Source organism: Corapipo altera, unplaced genomic scaffold, assembly GCF_003945725.1.
Source record: "Corapipo altera isolate COAL_440 unplaced genomic scaffold, ASM394572v1 61305, whole genome shotgun sequence".
Lineage (NCBI taxonomy): Eukaryota > Metazoa > Chordata > Aves > Passeriformes > Pipridae > Corapipo > Corapipo altera.
The window spans coordinates 3,247,127-3,268,666 of NW_020884909.1; the positions used below are offsets into that span (position 1 = coordinate 3,247,127).

A 21,540-nucleotide genomic window follows, 5' to 3' on the forward strand; every position below is an offset into this window, starting at 1 on the left:
CCGCAGCCCCGGCCGCCCCCGCCCGTCGCGGCTCCCGACCCGCCGCCTCCCGGAGCGGCTCTGCCCGGCCAGGGACCTGCCGGGACGGGGCCGCCCCAGCAGGCGCTGTCCCTGCCTCGGCCGCCTGACCCTCTCCGGGGGAGCCGGGACGAGGGCGGACGTTCGCGGGTGGGACCGCTCCTCTCGCCGCCCGCGCCGAGCAGGGGAGGCACCGTCCCTCCCAGGAAGCACGGCGGAGGCTGTGCCCGCCCGGCCGAGGCTGTGCCCGCCCGGCCGAGGCTGTGCCCGCCCGGCCGAGGCTGTGCCCGCCCGGCCGAGGCTGTGCCCGCCCGGCCGAGGCTGTGCCCGCCCGGCCGAGGCGCCCCGGCGGCGCGCTCGACCCCGTGCGGTTGCGGGGTAGGGCCGGGCCCCATGGCGGGGAGGAGGAGCAGGAGCAGCCGCAGCTGGGATTGGGGGCCGCCGGCACCGCCCGGCCGGCCGGGGGGAGGAGGCGGCGGGAGGAGGAGCGGCGCGGACCGCAGCGAGCTGGCGGGGCTCGGCGCGGCGGTCCCTGAAGATGGCGGCGGCGGAGCCGGGTGCTGCTCCGGGCGGCGGCGGCGGCTCCGTGCCCGTCCTCTTCTGCTTCTCCGTCTTCGCGCGGCCCTCCAGCGTGCCCCACGGCGCCGGCTACGAGCTGCTGATCCAGAAGTTCCTCAGCCTGTACGGGGACCAGATAGACATGCACCGCAAGTTCGTGGTGCAGCTCTTCGCCGAGGAGTGGAGCCAGTACATCGACCTGCCGAAGGGCTTCCTGGTCAACGAACGCTGCAAGGTGCGCCTGGTCCCGCTGCAGATCCAGGTGAGCCCCGGCCGCCGCAGGTGCGTGTCCCTGCCCGCTGTCCCGGCGCGGCTCTCGGCAGCCCCCGGCCCCTCCCGGGGAGAACGGGGCAGCCCGGAGCCGGCTGGGGCCGCGGCAGAGCCCCCGCGCTAACAGGTTTCTCCCAGGAAACTTTTGTGTTTCCCTGGGGCCGGGCGGCAGGTGCGCTCTGCGCCACACGCGTTTGGTAACCGGGCGCTGCCTTCGGCGAGCCAGAACTTACTTGGCACCGTGAATGGGAGAACGGTCCGGTGTCTGAAGCAATCACTGTGCTGCGTTAAAACAGGCGGCTGGTGCTGCCCGGCCTTAACCGGGGGTAACGCTGCTAGGTGGAAACTCGAAGTAAAATGGGCTCTGCCGGAACTCGGTGTCTTGGCTCGTAGATCGCCAGGACTTCTGTATCCCTCTTTGCCTCGAAAAACTCTTTCCGATTTACGGGTTTGTAGCTCGCTTGGCTTTGTGACCACAAACCGGGGAGCCAGACTGATGCAGTTCGTGTATTTCGTATGCAGATACCTTTATGCCCACCGGAGGCTGGTGCAGGTTGTACTGTAATAGTTCAACTCGAAACACATTGCTTCTTCCTTTCCCCAGTATCTGAGTTAAGCTTAAAAAAAACCCCCAGTCCCCACAGGAACAAATCATTACTGTTTTCATTCAGAGCATTCTTAATTGATAATTAAGAAGTTTTAGTTTGTCGAGCCAGCATTTTTAAATAGTTGAGAAAGTGATATCGTGAAAACTGACACATTGCTTGTCTTCTCCTTATGGTTTTAGTAACGATCTAATTCGTGCTGTTTGTAAACCCTGGTTAATTGTAGTGTCTTGAACCCATAAATCCTCAAGGTGGCCTGTTTGCTTACACCGTATAATAAGGATGCCTTTGGAGTCTCTTGTTCTTTTCTTAACTTTATATATGCAAAGACCATACATAAGAAGACCAAACTAGTTTAATAACTTATTTTGTCATTTATTATTCATTCTCATCATATACACTCCTCATATTCAGTTTAAAACTTTTCTTTTTTTTCTGTGTTGTGAACAGAATTTATGGGGACCCAAACAGGGAATCTGGAAAGGGACAGTCTCTCCAACTTGCAAAAAGAGTTTGTATGGCTGTTAATTCAAACAAGGATTTTGAAAACAGAATCTGTGTAATCTGGTCATGTAATAGTGTTACAGGTCAGAATTTTTTTTCTCATCACTGCTCTTCAAGGACTCTCTTGCAGATGCCTTCTGCACTGAAACTGTAAATGCAGCCCAAGCATTCGAAACAGGACATAGGTCTTGGTGCAAAAGGTCAGTCTTGAGATGGGGAAGGATATGTCACTCCCAGAGTGCACATGTGCTACAGAGCTTTAACTGACTGCAGGAATTGAGGATGAACCAGTATTCTGTGCATTGATTACCTACTTACACCAATACTGTTGCATTTCTGTGACAGTAGCAACTGTTGATGTGAAAAGATAGTATTTTTGTATTACTCCTTGATGTGCTTCAGCAGCTGTGAATAAGCTGAAGACATCACAATGAAGACATCACAGTGATGTCAGTCAGTTTGCCTTAAGCCACAGGCAGGTGCTCAGAGATCACCTGTTTGGGGAACATTTGGTATGATACAGACACAGCTGTGCTTTTTAAGACCTTCGGGATTTACTAGCTGGAATATTATACTTTCTGTGTGTTCATTCATGCATTGCCACTGTTATGTGCCCTTTTTCTCTTCCTCCCTCCATCCCTCCCTCCCATCCTGATATTTGATCTGCAGTTATACACAACATCAGTTTGTCAACTCAGTGTGTTGCGTAGTCAGTTGAATCACTGTTTTGAATGTGTCTTTCAAGAGGGACAACTTTTGCTCACTGATGTGATTAGACTTGTATATTTGGAAAGATATATTTGGTTTAAAGTTAAGAGCACAGATGCTAGGATCTGTATGCTTAGACAATGATTTCAGTGCTTTTATCTGTTTGTTTTATGAAATATATGTATGCATTTAGCTGGGGATGGCAGTTTAACCCCCTAGACAGCAGCTAGTACCTGTGAGCTCTAGAAGGGTATCCTTCTGTTTTGATTCCTATGCAGACCTGTCGTAGAAGGATTCCTTTTGTTACAGTAGCTCAAGAAATGTCATCATCAAATGATGTTTAACTGGGCTGTTTCAATTTCCTGTCCCTGCAGCTGAGAGGGGCAGTAATCTCATGGAGAAATTGCCATATGCTGCCTTTGGAAAGCCACTCCGTACAACTGAATTCAAGGCTTGATCTGTACAGAGATGGTTGCTCCCCTGTAGTTTTATGCCTTTGTATTGTCCTCATCTATGTACATGTGTTTGGTTTGGCTGTTCTGACTCAAAACAGCCACTTAAACTTTTAGTGGCCCCCAGGTTGGGTAGGCTGATGGGGTGCAGTGCACTGCGATGTTCGACCTGGCTGCTGCTCTTCAAACTCCCCCAGCCACAGGCTTGCACCCAGGAGGGACATTTCCTCTGGCCTCTCCCACCTTGAAGGACTTAGTACTAGCTGAAGGGAGACATCTGCTTTTCATGGATTTTGTGTGTTTTAAATGTTTCAATGGAAAAATATTTATAGTTTGGGTGGGGGGATGCAGGACCACTTCAATCTCTTCTAACTCTAAATGCAGTTACATAGTGCTACAGAAATTATTGTGGTTTGCTGTAATGTTGTAGCTGCCTTTGGAGAAGAGAAGCAGTAAGGAAAAACACTTTGGAGATATCCAAAGAAAACACAGCTATATGCATATTACAGCTGTGCAATAGAGGAGTTAGGGCAGCATTTGAATACATACCCCAGAGAGGCTATTTCACAGTCACTGTCATAATTTCAAGGTGACTTCTCCGCAGCAGCGCTTGTGCTCTCTGTTTACAGTCTGTTAAACCTTAAGATACTAAAGGTAAAATGGTAAAATTACTGACATCATTGCATAAAGCACTTCTTCAGCACGTTTTTTTGAGACACATTGGTCTCTCAGGCCCGTCTGTCTTGTGAAAAGCAGCTTACGGAATGATACTCAACTGTTGCTGCATGATAATGTAAATAAAATACAACTATTTATACACAGATTTTCACTCTTATTGCACGTATCTAATATTCCTATGTTCAGATACTTTGGAAATAGAACTAACATTAACTCAGGAACCTAAGTTCATTTTCTGAAGATGAGGAAAAGCCAACGCATTAATTACTGGGGAGTTGTTTGTGGTTTTTTTAGGGTACAGTTATAGATTTTGATACATTAGTAAATTTCTAAATAAATTTTTAAAAAAGCAGGACATGGAACCTTGAAGAAGGGAAAAAAAGGACTGAAAATATTGAAAGAGGATTTTTTTTTTTCTCAAATCCAGATTCTTTGTGTATCTTGCTCTGCAGCATGCATTTTAGTAATTTTAGATTTTGTTGAAGGGTTTTATACTGCCTTAGCTATAGGAGCATCACATGAGTATCCAACTAAATCTATCCTTTGTAAATGCTGAACTGCATATGAAAGGCTACATATTAGCTTTGTATAAAATAAATATTTACGTTCCTAAATTGAAACACTTGTAACCTATTTTTCTCTTGAAAGACATTAAACTGAATGTATTCTTTTTTTTTTTTCCTTTGAAAGATAGGCAGGAAAGTACAACTGAATCTTACAGATTTCCTCTTAGAAATATAGGAGAAGAACAGATGATAGCTTCTTTTTGTTGTTGTCTTTTTTATCCCATCCTTGAAATACCAAGGCTGCAACATCCTCTGCTCTGCCCTTTAAGAGGGTAACCTTTGCATGAGATTTATGAGGTGACTAGTGATGTCAGATGGGATTATTTCTTTGCTTCCAGTTTCTTACTCGTTATGAATACTGTGAGGAAATTTCGTTTCGTATGTGTAATGATTTCCTGGAGTTTGGACAGGGAAAGTACAGATAAAGAGCCAGTATAGGTGAATATTTTTGTAAAGCTGAAATTATAGTTCTTCATCACAGTCAAGTTTTACTTGATTAATAATAACCAACAGAGATGAAATAGATGTGAAAAAATACCTCTCCTTTCCCACCTAGGCCTTCTCTAGAGTAGGATTTAAAGCTGTATGTAACTCATGGCAGCATACCTTTAAATCCTGGTCTGGACAAGGACTTCTCTAGCTGGGTAAGAAAGCTGCATCAGGTTACGTGTCCATTTGATGTACCTATTCTTGTGCTGTGGATAAGCTCCAGCTGGAGGACAGGAAATCATGGTGACTGAGAGGTGAAGTGCAACAAATGGAAATGCTTATATACTGTTGGGGGGAACTTCAGGAGATTTGGGTTTTGATGTGGGTTTGGGTTTTTTTGTTTGTTTGTTCTTTTGTGGTTTTGGTTGGTTTTTTTTTTTACTTTTTTTTTTGTTTTGAATTCAAGTTTTTTGAGGTAGTTGTGGTTGAGTAGATCTTATATTCAGGGTGGATTCAGACAGGTACTCTGTGGCCACAGCGGCTCACGATCTGTGCCCCGCATGCCTCTGCCTTGAGAGAAATCAAACAGGTCTTGGCATGCCAGCCCATGTGCAGGTTTGCTCCCTCCCTGGCTCACTGGCAGGGCGTGGCACTGGTGCAGTGTAGGTGGTAGTAGTTTTCACTGTCAGGGGATGTGTGAAGTGGAGGTGACCCACGTCCCTGATGCAGTGTTGCTGTAGACAGGGAGGATGGCTTTGAAACCGAGTGACTAGTAGGATTTATGTGGCACACTGAAGAACCAGTAAATGGAACCTTTCCTTTATACATAGCAAATACATGAATTTATTTATAGACTGTGTTAGCTGCTGTTTATGAAAATTAATTTCAAACTGCTTTCTGCTGCGCTTTGTCCTTCCCATATCTGCTATTCCAGGTAACACCAGCAAGTGTCAACTTTTTGATCTTACCATGTATTTTTTTCAGTTTCTTTGTGTTCTGCCATGATTCAGACTGCAAGTTTATCAGAAATAAATATGAAAACGAATATAAGAAGTATTTGTGTTAGATTTTGTAAAAACTTTGATTTAGCAAGCATATAGTTGGCACAAGTTTTATTTTAGAGTGCTGCTGGTATTAATCTGAGTATGATTTAATAAATTAAATCATAGTAAACCAACATGACAGTAAAGAAAAACAGATACAATGCTTTTTCTCTAGCTCCCTGTGATGTTTGACATAAACATATGGGATTATTGATTCAGTGGAAGTCTGTAATGAAGATACTCTCTGGCTGGATAGGCAGTCAGTTTTCTACACTTCACTGTGAAACCAGAATAATAGTGAATTTGGCTCTATAAGTGGTTTGTAATTTTTTCATTGATTTGTAATTTTTCCATTGTCCTTGTCATTGACAAAATTTAGGACAAATACTGTTTTTGCAGAAGGCTCCAAGCTGAGAGGAATGGCAAGCATCTGAACAAGCAGAATGCAGGCTTTTCAGGGCAAATTGGAGGACCTTGAAGTGGGGAGCCATATGAAAAGCAGCTGAGGTCACTTGTTCTGTTCAGCCTGGAGAAGAGGAGACTGAGGAGAGACCTCATTGCAGTTAAAGCTTCATCATAAAGAGGAGGGGCAGACACTGATCTCTTCTCTCTAGTGGCCAGTGACAGAATCTGAGGGAATGGCCTGAAGTTGTGCCAGGGGAATTTAGGTTGGATATTAGATAAAGGTTCTTCACTCAGAGGGTGATTGGGCACTGAACAGGCTCCCCAGGGCAGTGGTCACAGCACCAAGCCTGACAGAGTTAAGTAGCATTTGGATGGTACTCTCAGACCCATGGTGTGACTCTTGGGGATGGGTCTGTACAGGGCCTGGAGTTGGACTTGATGACCCTTGCAGGTCCCTTCCAGCTTGGCTTATTCTGTGGAACAAGGTAAAATAAGATGCAGTTCAAAATGGAAGCAACAAATGTAGGAATAATCAGCTACACAAACAAAAGATGAGGGAGAGTTCAAGGGATGATATTAAGTTTAAAATTCACCTCAACAGTATAAGTATCATCAATTATGAAAAGAACAAATAGTGTATTGGAAAGTACAGAATAAACAGGACCTGCAAGGGCTGTATATTGACTCTCTCTGAGGCTCTGCTAGTTCAGGGAAGTAATATGGGCAGAGGAACACTGCTGTGATAGTAGGTATGAGTGCCTCACTGTAGACTGCAATTTGAAAACTACCCCAGGGAGGACTATGAAAATTATTTGAGTTGTAAGAAGAAATATTAAAAGATTTAGGTATGTTTTAGAATAAGGAAAGGTTGGGGAAGAACTAAAGGGAGTCTGAATCCTGAGGTTTGGTAATAGGTTTTGTGCATGGTTATCCATGTGAAGGAGGATGGCAATGCTCTTGCATTTCCAGTTCACCATGGACTTAACTGGAAATAACACTCTTACATGGTAGCAAAGGAGTTGTGGGTGAGAAGGCACCGAAAGGTAAAGATAACAGAGCTGTGGATTGGATTTGATAGTAGCTCTGTTGCTGACAGGTCAGACCAAGTAGCTGTTTGTGAAGATTATGTGCGTTTGTTTGATCCTTCTATTCAGGCAGACCATGCAGCTTTTTGAAGACCTTCCTAATCTGTTCACATTTATTCCTCTGCTAAGGATGGTAGAGCCATCTGCTGCATTAGCATGGGAAGGTGTAAATCAAGGGAGTAAATTAACTCTACACAGTTTACTCTATAATCCATGATGGTTTGTGGTAGTTCAAAATGATCTTAAAAAAATTACAGAGTCACAGAGTCCATTAGGTTGGAAAAGACCTCTGAGACTGAGTCTGTCCTATGGACCAAACACCACCATGTCAACTAGACCATAGCACTGTGTGCTAAATTCGGTCTTAAACACCTCGAGGACAGTGACTCCCCCACCTCCCTGGGCAGCCCATTCCAATATTTAATCACCCTTTCTGTGAATAAATTCTTCCTGATGTCCAACCAAAACATCCCCTGGTGCAGCTCTTAAAGTGATGGAAGGATTTTTGGAAGGAAATAGTAGTCTTTGCTTGTCATGTAAATGCCAAGACAAAATGACACATTTTCTGAGTAGGAGCCACACTTATAAATATTGTCTATTCCAATTATTCTATTTTTATTGCTGAGTTGTAGGAAAGTTAAATGTCATAATTGACTTCTGTTATGGTAGTAAGTGCCAAAGTTGGAATGGGTCACAGTGGGTACTCCCTGTGGTGTTGAACTTTACATCAGCACTTCCTACCAACTAGTTTCTGCATTGTTCAAGTGCGTAGATGGGTGGTGTTCAAGAACAAGGCAGTTATTAATATTTAATTTTAAGTCAAATCTTTCTTGGTCCCAGACATCATTTATTATATGCTGTAAAATTGCAGTAGTGTCTTCTGGGAGGGGTATCTAGAGATTGCCTTCCCTAACTCCTTGATCAAATCAGCTGCTGATACGCTGAATGCTGAAAACCTCCAAGGATGGAGATCCCACAACCATGGTAATCTGTTTCAATGCAGCTTTATCTTCCTAGTGAGAAAGATTTTCCTGATGCCTGTTTTGATGCTCTTCTGTCTTCCTGTGGCATCAGTGGGTCCAGTATTATAACATCTGCTTTTTGGTTGTTTCTGCATTTGCCTCTCTAGCTGTTTGTATTAATAATGTATGCTATTTGGCCCATGAGGACTGGAGGAACCATGGTTATGAATATTTGCTCTTTCAGCATGAGTAGTGTGCTGAATCTGAGAGATGTGGGAATTTAGCATTTGTAATTATTACACAAGTAATTTTCCCAACAGTTTGAACAGGCCATTCCATATGGTGTGGCCATTATTGTAGATTTTTAGCCTTGGGAATTGAGATAAAAAGCATTTTACTCAGGAGATGTGGTGAATCAGTGGAAGTTTTGGAACTAGTATTTATGGATTTCCAATTTCCATGCAGTGAGTAGACCTTGGCTGACCACCTGTTGCCCAACAAGCTGCTCCATCACTCCCCGTCCTCAACAGGACAGAGGGGAGAAAATGCAACAAAAAGCTTGTGCATCAAGATAGGTAGGGATCACTCACCAATTACCATCATGTACAAAACAGACTTGACCTGGGGAAATTAATTTAGTATTTTACCTATCAATAACAGAGTAGAATAATGTCAAACAAGAACAAATGTAAAAACGCCTTTCCCTCATCCCTTCCTTATTCCCAGGTTTAGCTTTGCTTCCAGCTTCTCTACCTCCTCCCCTCAAGCAGCATGGGGGGAAAGCGCAGTTGTGGTCAGTTCATAACCCTTCACCTTCTGCCACTCATCTTTTCACACTCTTCACCTGTTCCAGCATGGGGTCCCTCCCATGGGAGATGTCTCACCATGGGCTTACGCCGTGGGTTGCAAGGGAATCTCTGCTCTGGCACCTGCTGCACGGTGGTTTTCTTACCCTTTCTTAAGTATGTTATCACAGAGGTGTCACCAGCATCACTGACGCAGCAGATCCATCTTGGATTCAGCTGGCATAGGCATTGTCTGACCTGCAGCTGTTTCTGGCATCTTCTCACAAAAGCCAGCCCGACAGCCTCCCCTTGCTACCAAGACCTTGCCACATAAACCCAATACATCTGCACTCTTCTGAAATACATTATTTTACAGATTTTGTAATTCTGCTTTAGTTTAAAACATCACGACCTCAGTTTGCAGTAAATGAAGTGTATATAATTAATGGCTACTTCCCAGAAGCTGTTTATTCAATTTGACTTATCAGTCCGCCAAAAAGCCTCCTGAGTGGATGTAATTTCTCTCGAGTTGCCTGACAACTAAGTGATAGTATATAGCTGTTTTCTTTCCCTGTAGCTTCCACCTGAAGCCGTATCCCCGGGTTCTACAGGTAGAGCAAGTAATTTCATGCAAATAGAAAGCACTCTTTCAAAGTATGAGAAAATTGTTTGATTTATTTTTCTTATCCCCTCCCTTCTACCCCACTTGGTAGCCTGTACTAAGGAAACTCTAGGAGATTACTTTTGTCATTAAAATGTATTCAGTTCAGTTTCTGTAATATTGACAAGTTTCTTTGCTTTCATTCTAGCCTTTGGACTTTAATTAGACTTGTGCTAAAAGATGTCTTTAAACAATCAAATTGACTACACAATGGAAGTGTTGAAAATATGTGTGCATACAATATTTGATAGCAAGTGGCAGTCTGAATTTTTTTTAACTTTAATTTGTCCTGGTTCTATATCAGTTCCAAGAGCTGTGGATTGAAAAATGAATTTGAAGAATGTAGTTTCACTGTTGGTACTTTTTCTTTTTTTTTGCTGTGCTTTAGGCAGTATGCTCCTCCAGCCCCGTCAGGCTTGAGAAGTTTTCATGTACAGGTACACTGACTTGTGTCTCCCACCTAATAAAATCTCTGTTACTTATTGATGACTGTACCATACTGTACATTATCAGCTATTCATTTGAATTTAGCAACGTGCCAAAAATCAGGCTTGAAAAACGTTTATCCCGTTTTCACTCAAACTAACATAAATCCATAACCTGGCAGAGGCATTGCAGGCTCTCTCTCGTTTTGCTGCTTTTCTGAAAGGGTCTACACTGCCATGGAAAACATTATCTTTATTTCTTTTTTTTTTCAGATTACTACTTTGGGCAACCTGACGCCCTCAAGCACCGTTTTCTTCTGCTGTGACATGCAAGAGCGATTCCGGCCTGCCATCAAATACTTTGGTGATATCATCAGCGTGGGTCAACGACTGGTGTGTTCTCTTGTTTTTCTCTTGTTTTTGATCACACACGTAAACTATTATTTTATACACAGATAGTTTAGTGGTAACTCAGTTTCAGGTGATAAAAATGTCTTTGTTATTATTGCTCTTTAACTAAATTTCCTTTTTTTAATATATTTTCCTCCTTGCCCCCTTGCAGCTCCAAGGTGCACGGCTCTTAGGAATTCCAGTTATTGTGACTGAACAGTATCCCAAAGGTCTTGGCAGCACTGTGCAGGAAATTGATTTAACAGGAGCTAAACTTGTGCTTCCCAAGACAAAATTTTCAATGGTGTTGCCAGAAGTTGAAGCAGCATTAGCAGAGATCCCTGGAGTCCGCAGTGTTGTCCTGTTTGGAGTAGAAGTATGTGCCTTGCCATTCTTATACTGGTTTGTGGTAATGTCTTTTGGCTCACAAAAATGCTAAGCTTTGCTTCCTGTAACTAAAAAACCCAACTCAATTCATATTACCTAGAGCTCAGTTATCCTCTACAGAATAAATTATTCTTGTGTTGTCTTTGATAATATCTCATAATAAAATTTGAAATTACATATTTGTAAACTGCAAGGTCTTGTCTCAATCTTAGTTGGTATTTAGAATGCACATTGAGTTCCCTAGCAGTGTCAGGGGTAGAAAAATACGTATTTGAACTCTAATTAATTATGTACTCTAATTTGGTGTTGGGTTACTTATGCTTTGTAATAATAATATATATAATAATTTCTCCCCTGTAGACTCATGTCTGCATCCAGCAAACAGCACTGGAATTGATTGGCAGAGGTCTGGAAGTTCATATTGTAGCTGATGCCACCTCATCCAGAAGTATGATGGACAGAATGTTTGCTCTTGAGGTAAGTTTCTTAGTCAAGGCTTTCTCCACCTTGGGTTTGTATGTTGAGTTCCCTCCTTACTGTAAGCTAACAAGGAATTTCTAAAGACAAAGCAGTGGACAAATGTAGATTTGAGACGATGTGAGTGCTCTGATTCTTAGAATAGCATCCAACAGGGAGAAGAATTACTGTCTTATTTTTCCTCCTTAAATTATGATTTAATATACATAACCCAGTTTGCTGTGTCTGGATTTTTAAAGTGATTGTTTTGTGCAATCTGAGTACTCTCTATAAACAGCAGCATTTTAGGATATTTTCTTATGGAGTGTTATCTGTACAGCAGGAGTAAAAGTGCTGCAAAGCTTTTGGTTCTGTTGTCCCAAACAGCATTTATTCAGCTGTTGAAATTCCTTGAAATGCAATGAAGTGTAGTAAGTGATCCTGTTCAAAGCTCCTTCTTGTATGTCTGTCCCTCCCTCTGCTTTCCCTCATCATTGCAAATTAAAGCTTAATCTCAAGACTCTGTGATTATAGTAAAGATTCCCCTCCCCCTTGCTTCTAGGAGCTTAGCCTAACTAAACGTTGAGAAAGTGGAGATAAATGTAACAAGAAGATTTAAAAGCATGTACAACTATGTGGTAGCAAATTCGTGCAAATGATTTTTTGATGGTGCACTCTTAACTTGCCTACGGGCATCACTGTGGGAAATCAAAAACTGATACAGACATTAAGTATTGCAGTTATTACCTCAGGTCCTAACAATTATTTGGAAATTGAAACTAATAATAACTGCAGCGTGTTATACTTTTCTCCAAGCTTTTGAGAAGACTTAATTTCTTCCGCTCCTCATGAATAGGAGAATTAAAGGCTAAAGAGAAATCCCCAACATATAATGATTGATGAAACACGTGACTTTGATTAAGTGGAAACCTAATGTCGACTGTCACGTAGAGCATAGTGACCCACACAGAGTACAGGAATGACTGAAATCATGGACTTCCCAAATCAATGTGGTGCAGCAGCAGTAAGAGACAAAACAAATACAGAGCACAAGGAGACTGTTTTGCTGTGGTACCTCATGTATCACCATTACAATATGATTCAGGGAACATTTGCTGCCCTGCAGTGTTGAGCAAGCCAGTTATGTGGCAGTAACTCCTTCTCTGCTGTGCATGGTCTCACCATACAGATCACAGTTCCTAGTCATATTCTTTTAATTAGTGTGTCTGACATTGTCTCAGTTGCAAACTTGCACCACACCTGGTGAGCTGAGGTGAGATTTATTAAGCTGGGTTCCCTGGATCCTTCTCCTTACCTTTCTGGGAAGGTGGGTGTAGTGTTTGTCTTTTCACAGAAACACAGCTTTTCTCTTTTCACAATGACTTCTCAAGGATGATAAAGAGTGACCCTGCAGTGAAAACAACTAGCTTCTCCAGGAACCTCAAATAAGTCCCATCCCTGCTCCTTTGGTTCTCCGTATTTCCCATCACATAAACATGTGTTTTGATTGTGCTGGAGACAAACATGCAAATATCTGAGCAGGTGTAGTAGGAATTGCGGTTTGAATTAATTTATAACCAAAGCTTTCATGTCTGCCTGGATGGCAGGTTGTCTCCCCTTCTGTTGTGTACTTAAAAATAACAGCAGGCAAAAACTTGCAGTCAAAAAAATCCTCAGAAACCAAAAAACCTTGAAATTTTCAGCGGTGAAATAACTCAGCCCAACTGTTGAAGGCTGTGGCTGTTCTGAATCTCTTTCCTATCTGATGAAGATATCTTGTATCACTGCTGGGTGATACATCAGTGATACAAGATTTCTCAAAATTGAGAAAGCTTAGTCTGTTGCTGCTGCATTTCTTTCCTGTTCTTTATCTGTTCTACTTGTTTCTGCAGTGTGTGTGCAACATATCCTTGATAATTTTCTTCTTCTCAAAGACTGTGTGCTAAGAAAACTTGTAATTAACTTGAAAATCATCCAGTATGCTTAGCACATTCATCTCTTCATTTCTGATGATCTGAAATCTATATAAATTGTATTTAGTCCTAGAAATAGGGTATCAGCCAATGCCAGCCTCTTTGGCATGTTATGGTTTGTTTTGCTTCTAAAGAGAAGACGTTCTCTTTTTCAGTCAGCATTTCACAGATATGAATTAATAACTTTTCCCCAGCAATTGCTTTGTAACTGAACGACTAAGCAACAGTGATCTAAGTCCTAGAAAGTCTGCAGCTTCTCTTCCCTTTAGTGAAAGCAGTTGAAACCTGTACGTACACATCTGTATTTTCTCCCTCTCACCCCGGCTTGGCTCATTCAGGATCCCATTAGACTGGGTGGAGCATGCAGCTGAGCAGAGGATGGTGGAGGGAAAGCTGGGTCCATGAAGGGTTTTACTGCCAAAGCACCTGTATGATTGCTGGGAAGATGATGGGGGGCGGGGGGTGTCAGCCTTTGCTGAGGATAACTTTGCTATGTAAGCAACAACCACAGTCTTGAAAGTCCGGAAAGTTTACAATAAGTCCTGTGACTCGGGCTGCGTGAAGCATTGCTCTGTTGAGTTGCACACTGAAAAGATCTAGCAGACCTCTTTTAGTTTTGCTTTCTGTGCGTTTTATTCTGCAGCATGAGAGAACTAACTCTGGAATTACTGAGGCTGTAATGAAACATCAGTTAAAAAGAGCTGCTGTTATGCCAGTATGATTTATAATGTCTGTAGAAGAGATTTTCCTTCTGCCTCCAGAGATTATTTTTAAGAGTGCACTGGGTAGTCCAAAAACCAAAGTAGTAACAAGGACTGAATGAGAAATTGTTACAAGTTCTTGCTTAATTATTTTATCTTGGACCTGGCTATTTTATTTTTCCTACAAGCCTTTCATATCTGCATGAGAGTGAAGAAAGCTGTCCTCTGAACCATGCAAGGGGAAAGGGTTGTTAACATTAAGAGATGTGAGTCTGCTGCCTATTAAATCTGAGGTGGGGAAAGAATCCAATCCAAGTAGGAAGCCTTTGTTGTAATCCAGGGCAGCCTTTTGCTTCAGGAGAGTCTCAAAGCAGTTAATAGCTTTATAAATTATACCACTAAGAATTACTGGAATAGAATTGGCAGCACTTTCATTAGTAGGAGATGTTTTTAAAAATGCTGTTCATCTTTTTTACAAAATGTATACTCATTCACATTTGCAAATATTTCACATTATTCCCTCTCTGCTCTTTTCTCTTCCAGCGTCTCGCTCGTACTGGAATTATAGTTACTACTAGTGAAGCCATATTGCTGCAGCTGGTAGCTGATAAAGAACATCCAAAATTCAAAGAAATCCAAAATCTCATTAAGGCAAGTGCCCCTGAGTCAGGGCTCCTTTCCAAAGTTTAAAGCGAATGTGGAGGAAGCTGATCTCACTGTCCTCTTCAAAGAGGAAGCAGAGTTGTAAGCGCACATGTACACCTTCTTTCGCTCAAAGTTTGGTGGAAGTGTAAAAATAAAAGTTGACATACTCGTGCTTGCCTTAGCAAAATTGTCTGGTTGTACATCTGAGTGCCAGTGTGTTCTGTTTAGTTACAGCTGTCAGGGGTTTTGGGTATCATAAGACCCCTTTGTTGTCAAATTTCCGTATTTATTTAAAATAAAGGAGAAAAACTAACAGAGGTGCCTACTAGTCCATACTACACACTGATTGTAACAGATCCAAAAAATGCATAATTCTGTGACACCTCTTGATTGTGCGCTTTGTAAAAGTGTTCTGTGATACTCTGTTTTACTTTTGTATTAATAGAAGATAATTATGTGTTGGATAAATGTGATGTGATACGCTTTAATGTTCTATGTAAATGAAGTATTTTAATAGGGCGTAAGTTAAAACTGAGTAAGATATACGGATTACACGTGCGCTTTTGTTCTCTAGGATAAAATTTAGGCACTTTGCTTCATAGACAAGACAGATAAATCAAGCAGCAGCTGATGTTTGATTGCCCTAGGTAGTTTAAGCCTGCATCATGACTTTTGAATATACTGAAACTGACTGCCCAGGACTGTACTTTACTTAAGTGTATACAGACAGAAAACTGTCACGTCATGAGTTCTTTATAAACAACTGCTGTAAAGTCCTTCAGAACTTGAAAATATTACAAAAATTTTAAATTGGCAGTGCTGAGGGGATGTTTAACAATGAAAACTTTTTAGGTTCGAATGCTAAATCTACTACTACATTTAGATTTATTTTGCCTTTTTCTTTCTTTATATTGCATTTTAGTTAGATTGAATAATTCTATCCAATTTATTCAAGTGGGCTCTGAAACAAACCTCAGCTTCTCTAGGATTTTGCGCTTTTTTTGTGGGCTGCAGTTGGGTGGAGTTTGAATAGCATCTGGTCTAAAAGCATTCTTTAGAAAAATAGCATCTTTACCTTAATGATACATGTATTTTCTATCTAGAACCAATCTTTTAACATGTGATTGTTCAGAAACGCACTTCCTTCATGTTCTAGGGGATTAAATAATGTTGTATAAAGTTTACAGTTTGCCTGAGACATTTATTTTTTTAAAAGAGTACTAGAAGATGTCATACTTAACACTAATCTTTTTGGTAGAAAACCAATTAGAGTACATGTGTTGGTTTAAATTGCTTATTTTCCCCACAAGATGGCTCTAAAAGAATTGTTTCATAAATAAGAATTGTTTCCATTGTTTCATATAACCTTTATATGTTCAAAACAAATAAAGAGTTAACATTTGCTGTCTCTCTTACACTGGTGATATTTATTGAAGAGCAAATCCTGAAAGCTCTGTTTGCCATGGACCTTATTCTGATTTGTACAGCTGTGGAAGTTCTGTAGGTGTCATGGGAATTTTGTGTAAAGATCAAGGGTGGATAAAGTCGAATAATTCTTGTCTTCTGCATCTCATTACAGTGTTATTTAGTGCTCCAGAATATGAGGAATGAACATTATGTCTCAAACTGGAGGCAGGGATGCAAGCTGAGTTAAGAACCATTGTTCTATATCACTGGCCTACTTTTAACCTTCATTAATCGAGTTGCCTAGCAGTATAAAGTTCACTTATATAAATCAACAAAAATGCACAAAAATACTGTAAATTTCATATGAAAGAGTGGTTTCATTGCTTTCTTGCTTTGATGTGTTGATAATACCAAGAGAGAGTAATTGGAGGAAAAGTTGAAACGTTTTTTTACGCGTTTATTTTTCGGACAATATGAATTTCCTCAATAACTAATACATGCATTTTTAAGAGATAATTATATTGGTTACTAAAATTTTACCATTTTTATACAAGAATAAATTGAAGGTCAGATGTCACATCTTCCTTTACACACAGTTTTCCTAAGTTTTTTGCTATAAGGGGAATCATTTGATAGCAAGATGGCACTAGAGAAGAAGCTATAGAATACAATGATATTCTCTGTGATTGTTCTACTTTTTTTTTTTAACTTGTATTTTTGCAGCCTTCTGTGGACACTAGATTTTTTTCAAGGTCCTTAATTTGTGGGTTTCTTTCCCATAAACTTGAAGTATAAGAACTCCGAAATATCCAGTGTTATCTTACAAAACTGAGCTCTTAGAAGTGAATTTAGGGGCATAATGATTGAATTCCTCTTTCAGACAGGTGCCTTAGTAAGCATCACATGGATCATTCAGATGAAATTGTGTTTATTTAAAAAGAATAGAAAAAATTGTTACCACACTTCTCCTCTTTAAAGTAAGTTTGTTCATGGGAGATAATTTCCTTTCCTTCTTCATGCTCTCACTCATCTGTATTTTTTGTTCTCTGACAAGTGGATGTTCCCATGCAATAGAACAGCAGAACTGAGTTGTTTGAGAAGAGGTCTGCAGGCTGTTGCATTATGTAGTGTAAGTACTGTTTAGCCCACCAAGAATAGGAAATAAATCAGTGAAATAACGTGGAGGAGGATTGGTTAGGGCTATAATCAGGTGATTGAGAAGAAGCCTAATTCATCACTGTCCATCAAGCTGTCCCTTATTTGAAAACCTCACCACAGCTGTGGCTAAGCAACACAATTGCCACCTGCTGCAGGTGGCTTCAGCATAATTTCTTTTCCTTGGGAAAGCAGAAAGTCATTTCTTGATGGAGAAGGCTGGTTTATTTTCCTCAATAAGAGTTCTGGTTCTGTGCAAAATTGCTGATACATTGTTAACCTCAGTGCAGTAGCTGATGTGTAAATGCTACACTAAGTATATTAAAGTATGTGCGTGATTACTTTTTCTCTGCTAAACCCTTACAAAGACAAGTACTTTTTTTCTTATTGGGACAGTTTAAATTTTTAAAATATGATCCTGTCTTTTCACAGAACCATGTTCTCTTTATTATTTTTCCACTTGCTTGGTAATTTTGTACGAACTAAACCGAGTAAGGTTTCCAGTAACCTTTGCAAAACCTGAAAACAGAGAATGAATAAAAAATCAGCTGTTCTGAGCCAATGTTTTCTATTATGGTTGGAGAAATAATGCTGTGGGACTGCTCCACCATGATTTCTGCACTTGCCTGTCAGTAGCTCTCAGGCAAACATTCACTTGAATAAATCATGCTGCTTATTGAGTATGTTTCCTCTCAGACATCAGGGCAGTCCCCTCTCTCCACCCCACTCGCTGCCCTTGTGTTTATTACGTTACTTAAACAATTATATTAACCTTTCAGGGGAGGAGAATTCAGATCAGTTGTTTTCTACTGCTACAGAATTTTTTTTCTCTTATGTAAGAAATAAAGGTTCAATACTTCAGCTGCAGAGCCCTGAAGAATGGCAAATGATGGTGAGGATGATAAAGGCTTTTCCTTTAAAAGCAGTGATACTGACTAGTATTGTTACATGGTTCACTTGTTCTTCAAAGTACTTTTCTACATTAAGTGCTATGGTAATGGCAGAAGATGGCAGTGATTTCTAGAATCTGGGGCTTGGGGGTTTTTGCCTTGTGGATAAATTACAGATAAAATAGACTAAATAGGTATAGCAGATGTCCTTCAAATAGGTTTAGAATATCTGCTCTGCAAATGGTCTGTGGCAGAAAATCCATGAAAAAAGTTCGTCTAATGATTGGAACACTTTCATGAAGCTTTTGTTACTCATTTCTGTAATCTCAAGAAGTACTTCTGGTACAGCAGAGATTACGATTGATGGTATGTGCTGCTCCTCCTAGGACACAGTTATGTGTATGTATAAATATGAGTGTGGGGTCTGCTCTTTTATTACTTAATTGAATTGCATAACTTAGTTTTTCATATGAGATAAAGGAATATTTGCAAAGGACTGCAGTGAATAGAGGGAATTTATTAAGTGCTAGCATGCTCAGGTTGGCTTAATAGACTTACTAAAACCGCCAGTGTTGGCAGCTCTCCTGCCACTGACAGCATTAGGCTTTGCTTTAATGAAACCCTTTTATCTGCTCAAGAGAGAAGATTGAGCAAACAAATGAAAAGAGCAGTTAATAGAGAATAGGTGGTGAAGTGCAAAGGCAAAATGGAAAAGAAAGCATTTTGTAGTTATTACTGGTTTGCTGCTTTTTTTTTTGCAGGGGGATGTTAAGCTGGAACACTTGTTAACACAGAATTACATACTTTAAGTATACAAAAATTGAGTAGGTCACAGCAGCCATTGCCTCTATCTTGCTGTGCATTTTATTCCCTTCCTAGGCTGATTTTACCTTGTTTTCATTATCACTGTCCAAAAACCAGACTCCGCTGAGCTTTTTTTGTCCCTGAGTATCACAAAAATTGCCATCTGGAAGGGCAAATATTCTACTATCAAAGTAAAAAAAGAAAGGGAAGCTGTTGTAGAAAGACTGAAGATCATCACAGACTTGTCACTGACGTTCCCAAGGCAGGTATTAGCTGTTACCTGCACTGTGACTTCAAGAACAGGAAAACTGAGACTTGGACAAATGAAACATTTTTTGAAAACAAAGATAGCTTATCATAATTGGAATGATTTCACCTGTCTAGGACATGGATTTTTACACCTAAAATTTCTTTGTACACTTGAAATAAAGTGAGATAAACTAAATTGGTGCTACTCATTTAGCAGCGTAGGGAGGGGGCTGGATTATTAGATTGAGCCAAAATACATTAGAGCCAGCCTTAATTCAGCTGAACTCTTGAAGCTGGATTTTCAAATATGGTTCAGGCATCTAGAAAACCAGATATTTGGCTACCACATTGTTTGCATCGTTCCTGGAGTCTTACTAATATTAAATGTAATCCTGACATTTTGACGTTCAAATATCATAGAACCGTAGAGGGGTTTGTGCTGGAAGGGATCTTAAAGATCATCTAGTTCTAACCCACCTGCCATGGGCAGGGATACTCTCCCTTGGACCAATTTGCTCAGAGCTCCATTCAACCTGGCTTTAAACACTTCCAGGGATGGGGCATCCACAACTTCTCTGGGCAACCTGTGCCCAGGCCTTACTACCCTCACAGTAAAGAATTTCTTCCTATCTCTGATGTTAACCTGCCCTCTCAGTTTAAAGCCATTCCCCCTTGTCCTGCTGGCATAGTGGAGTTTGGGGGATTACACTGCTTTAGTCTGCTCCTTCAAAACTTCTGTGATGTACAGAAGAGGAAAATGTCTTTCTGGTCATGTGGAAATCGTTGTAGCCAAAACTTAACAATGGCGTAGGAATGGTAAGAATTTCTGCTATGATACACTTACTTATTTCACATTTTAAATCTTAAAGGGAATTTTGTCATTGAATGTCAGAAATCCAGGATATGCAAGTGTGCATCAAACAGAGTAGAAGAATAGTAGTGCAGAATTCAAATCCAAGTCCCAGTGGTGTCTTGTAACCTTTAGCAGTGGAATGCAGTACTTGCATACCTGACCAATTTCTCTATAAAAAGAAATTCATGTGAAGTGAGGAAAAATATGAAGTAAAGGTGACTTTACAGTGACATTCACCCAAAATAAAGTTTGTAGTGAAACTATAATATATCCTATAATAGTACATAGTATATACTATAGTATATAGTATATACTATAATAGTATTGGTACTTTATGCAACTCCCTGCCCCAATAAATACTTTCAATGAATGTCTTCTCTTTTTATGTGTAGGAAACAATAAGAGATTATTCCTTTCTGAAACAAAAGCAAAAAACCAAAAATTTCAGAGTGCATAAAAAGGTGAACAAAAAAGTGTGTGTTCAGAGAGATTAATTCTTCCCAGCAGGGGTTTTACAGGCATCCAGGAAAAGTATGGGACAGTATTCTACTGCTTACCTCACACCACAACCTTTTTCTGAATACCAATAGTTTAAATGCAGTGGAAGACAATTTAGGATAGTATTTTCAAATGTAATGAGTATGAATACATACTAGAATTTATTGAAAGCCTCCATTTTACAGATGAGGGAAGCCACTTTATTTAGATGCTTAAAAAAATTCAATGGTTTAAAAAACATGGGACGTTTCCAACTATTCAGTTTTGGACTGATCCTGTCTAGATCATCAGTATTTTAACTCTATTATCTGCATATGCACACAAGTAAATGTTTATGACAATCTTTGCCCTTTCACAAGTCAAGGTATTATTAAAGTGGACTTCTTTTCATATCTTTTGTTCTGTAGCTGAGAGGCAAATAAGATGTCTCCCCCTTGGCCACTGACTTCCCACTGAAATTGCTGGACATCACTAGGCTGGTACTTAGTGTCTTTGCGGATTTCATGCTGGAATCCAGATTATGATCCCAGTCTATTTAGGTTAATAATTTGATTAACTCGTGAGTAATCCCGTTGATTATGAAGAGATTAGCAGTTTCATGTAATGCAATAGTTTCACCATGTGTTCCTGAAAACAAGCTAAAATACAGTCTGTTACTGCTCATTGCAAATCCTCCAGATCCTCCCGTTTCCACAATATATAGTTAGTTACATTCTTTCTTTTCCTAGGGAAAGTAAATAATCTTTACTTTCCTGAATAACATGTGGAATAAACAGAAGCAAACACATTCTCACCATCAGAATAATCATTAATATTTAGCAATTATTATTGCTAAAGTAATAAAAGCTTTTTTTTTCCCCTGAAAGTGATAGTTGCATTCTTTTCATTGCTACATGCAGCCTTGCAAAGACTCGATTATACTTTCAGTCTTTTTCAAAACTCAATGGAGTAAACTCTTCTGTACAGAATGCTGCCTGT

At 40.6% G+C, this 21,540-nt stretch overlaps 1 protein-coding gene across 1 annotated transcript; it reads left to right on the forward strand.

Moving 5' to 3' along the window:
* The first annotated feature begins 536 nt into the window (after positions 1–536).
* ISOC1 (isochorismatase domain containing 1) lies at positions 537–16,121 on the forward strand. Its single transcript, XM_027653161.1, has 5 exons — positions 537–838; positions 10,428–10,547; positions 10,717–10,920; positions 11,292–11,408; positions 14,605–16,121. Exons 1-5 carry the CDS (start codon positions 557–559, stop codon positions 14,749–14,751), a joined length of 870 nt encoding a protein of 289 aa, XP_027508962.1. The 5' UTR covers positions 537–556; the 3' UTR covers positions 14,752–16,121.
* Positions 16,122–21,540: the final 5,419 nt, after the last annotated feature.

Bases quoted from the DNA above. Each gene is read 5' to 3' on its own strand.
- ISOC1 (XM_027653161.1), top strand. From the start codon at position 557: ATGGCGGCGGCGGAGCCGGGTGCTGCTCCGGGCGGCGGCGGCGGCTCC. The intron at 839-10,427 runs GTGAGCCCCGGC...TTTTTTTTTCAG, and splicing joins TGGTCCCGCTGCAGATCCAG to ATTACTACTTTGGGCAACCT. The intron at 10,548-10,716 runs GTGTGTTCTCTT...GCCCCCTTGCAG, and splicing joins TCAGCGTGGGTCAACGACTG to CTCCAAGGTGCACGGCTCTT.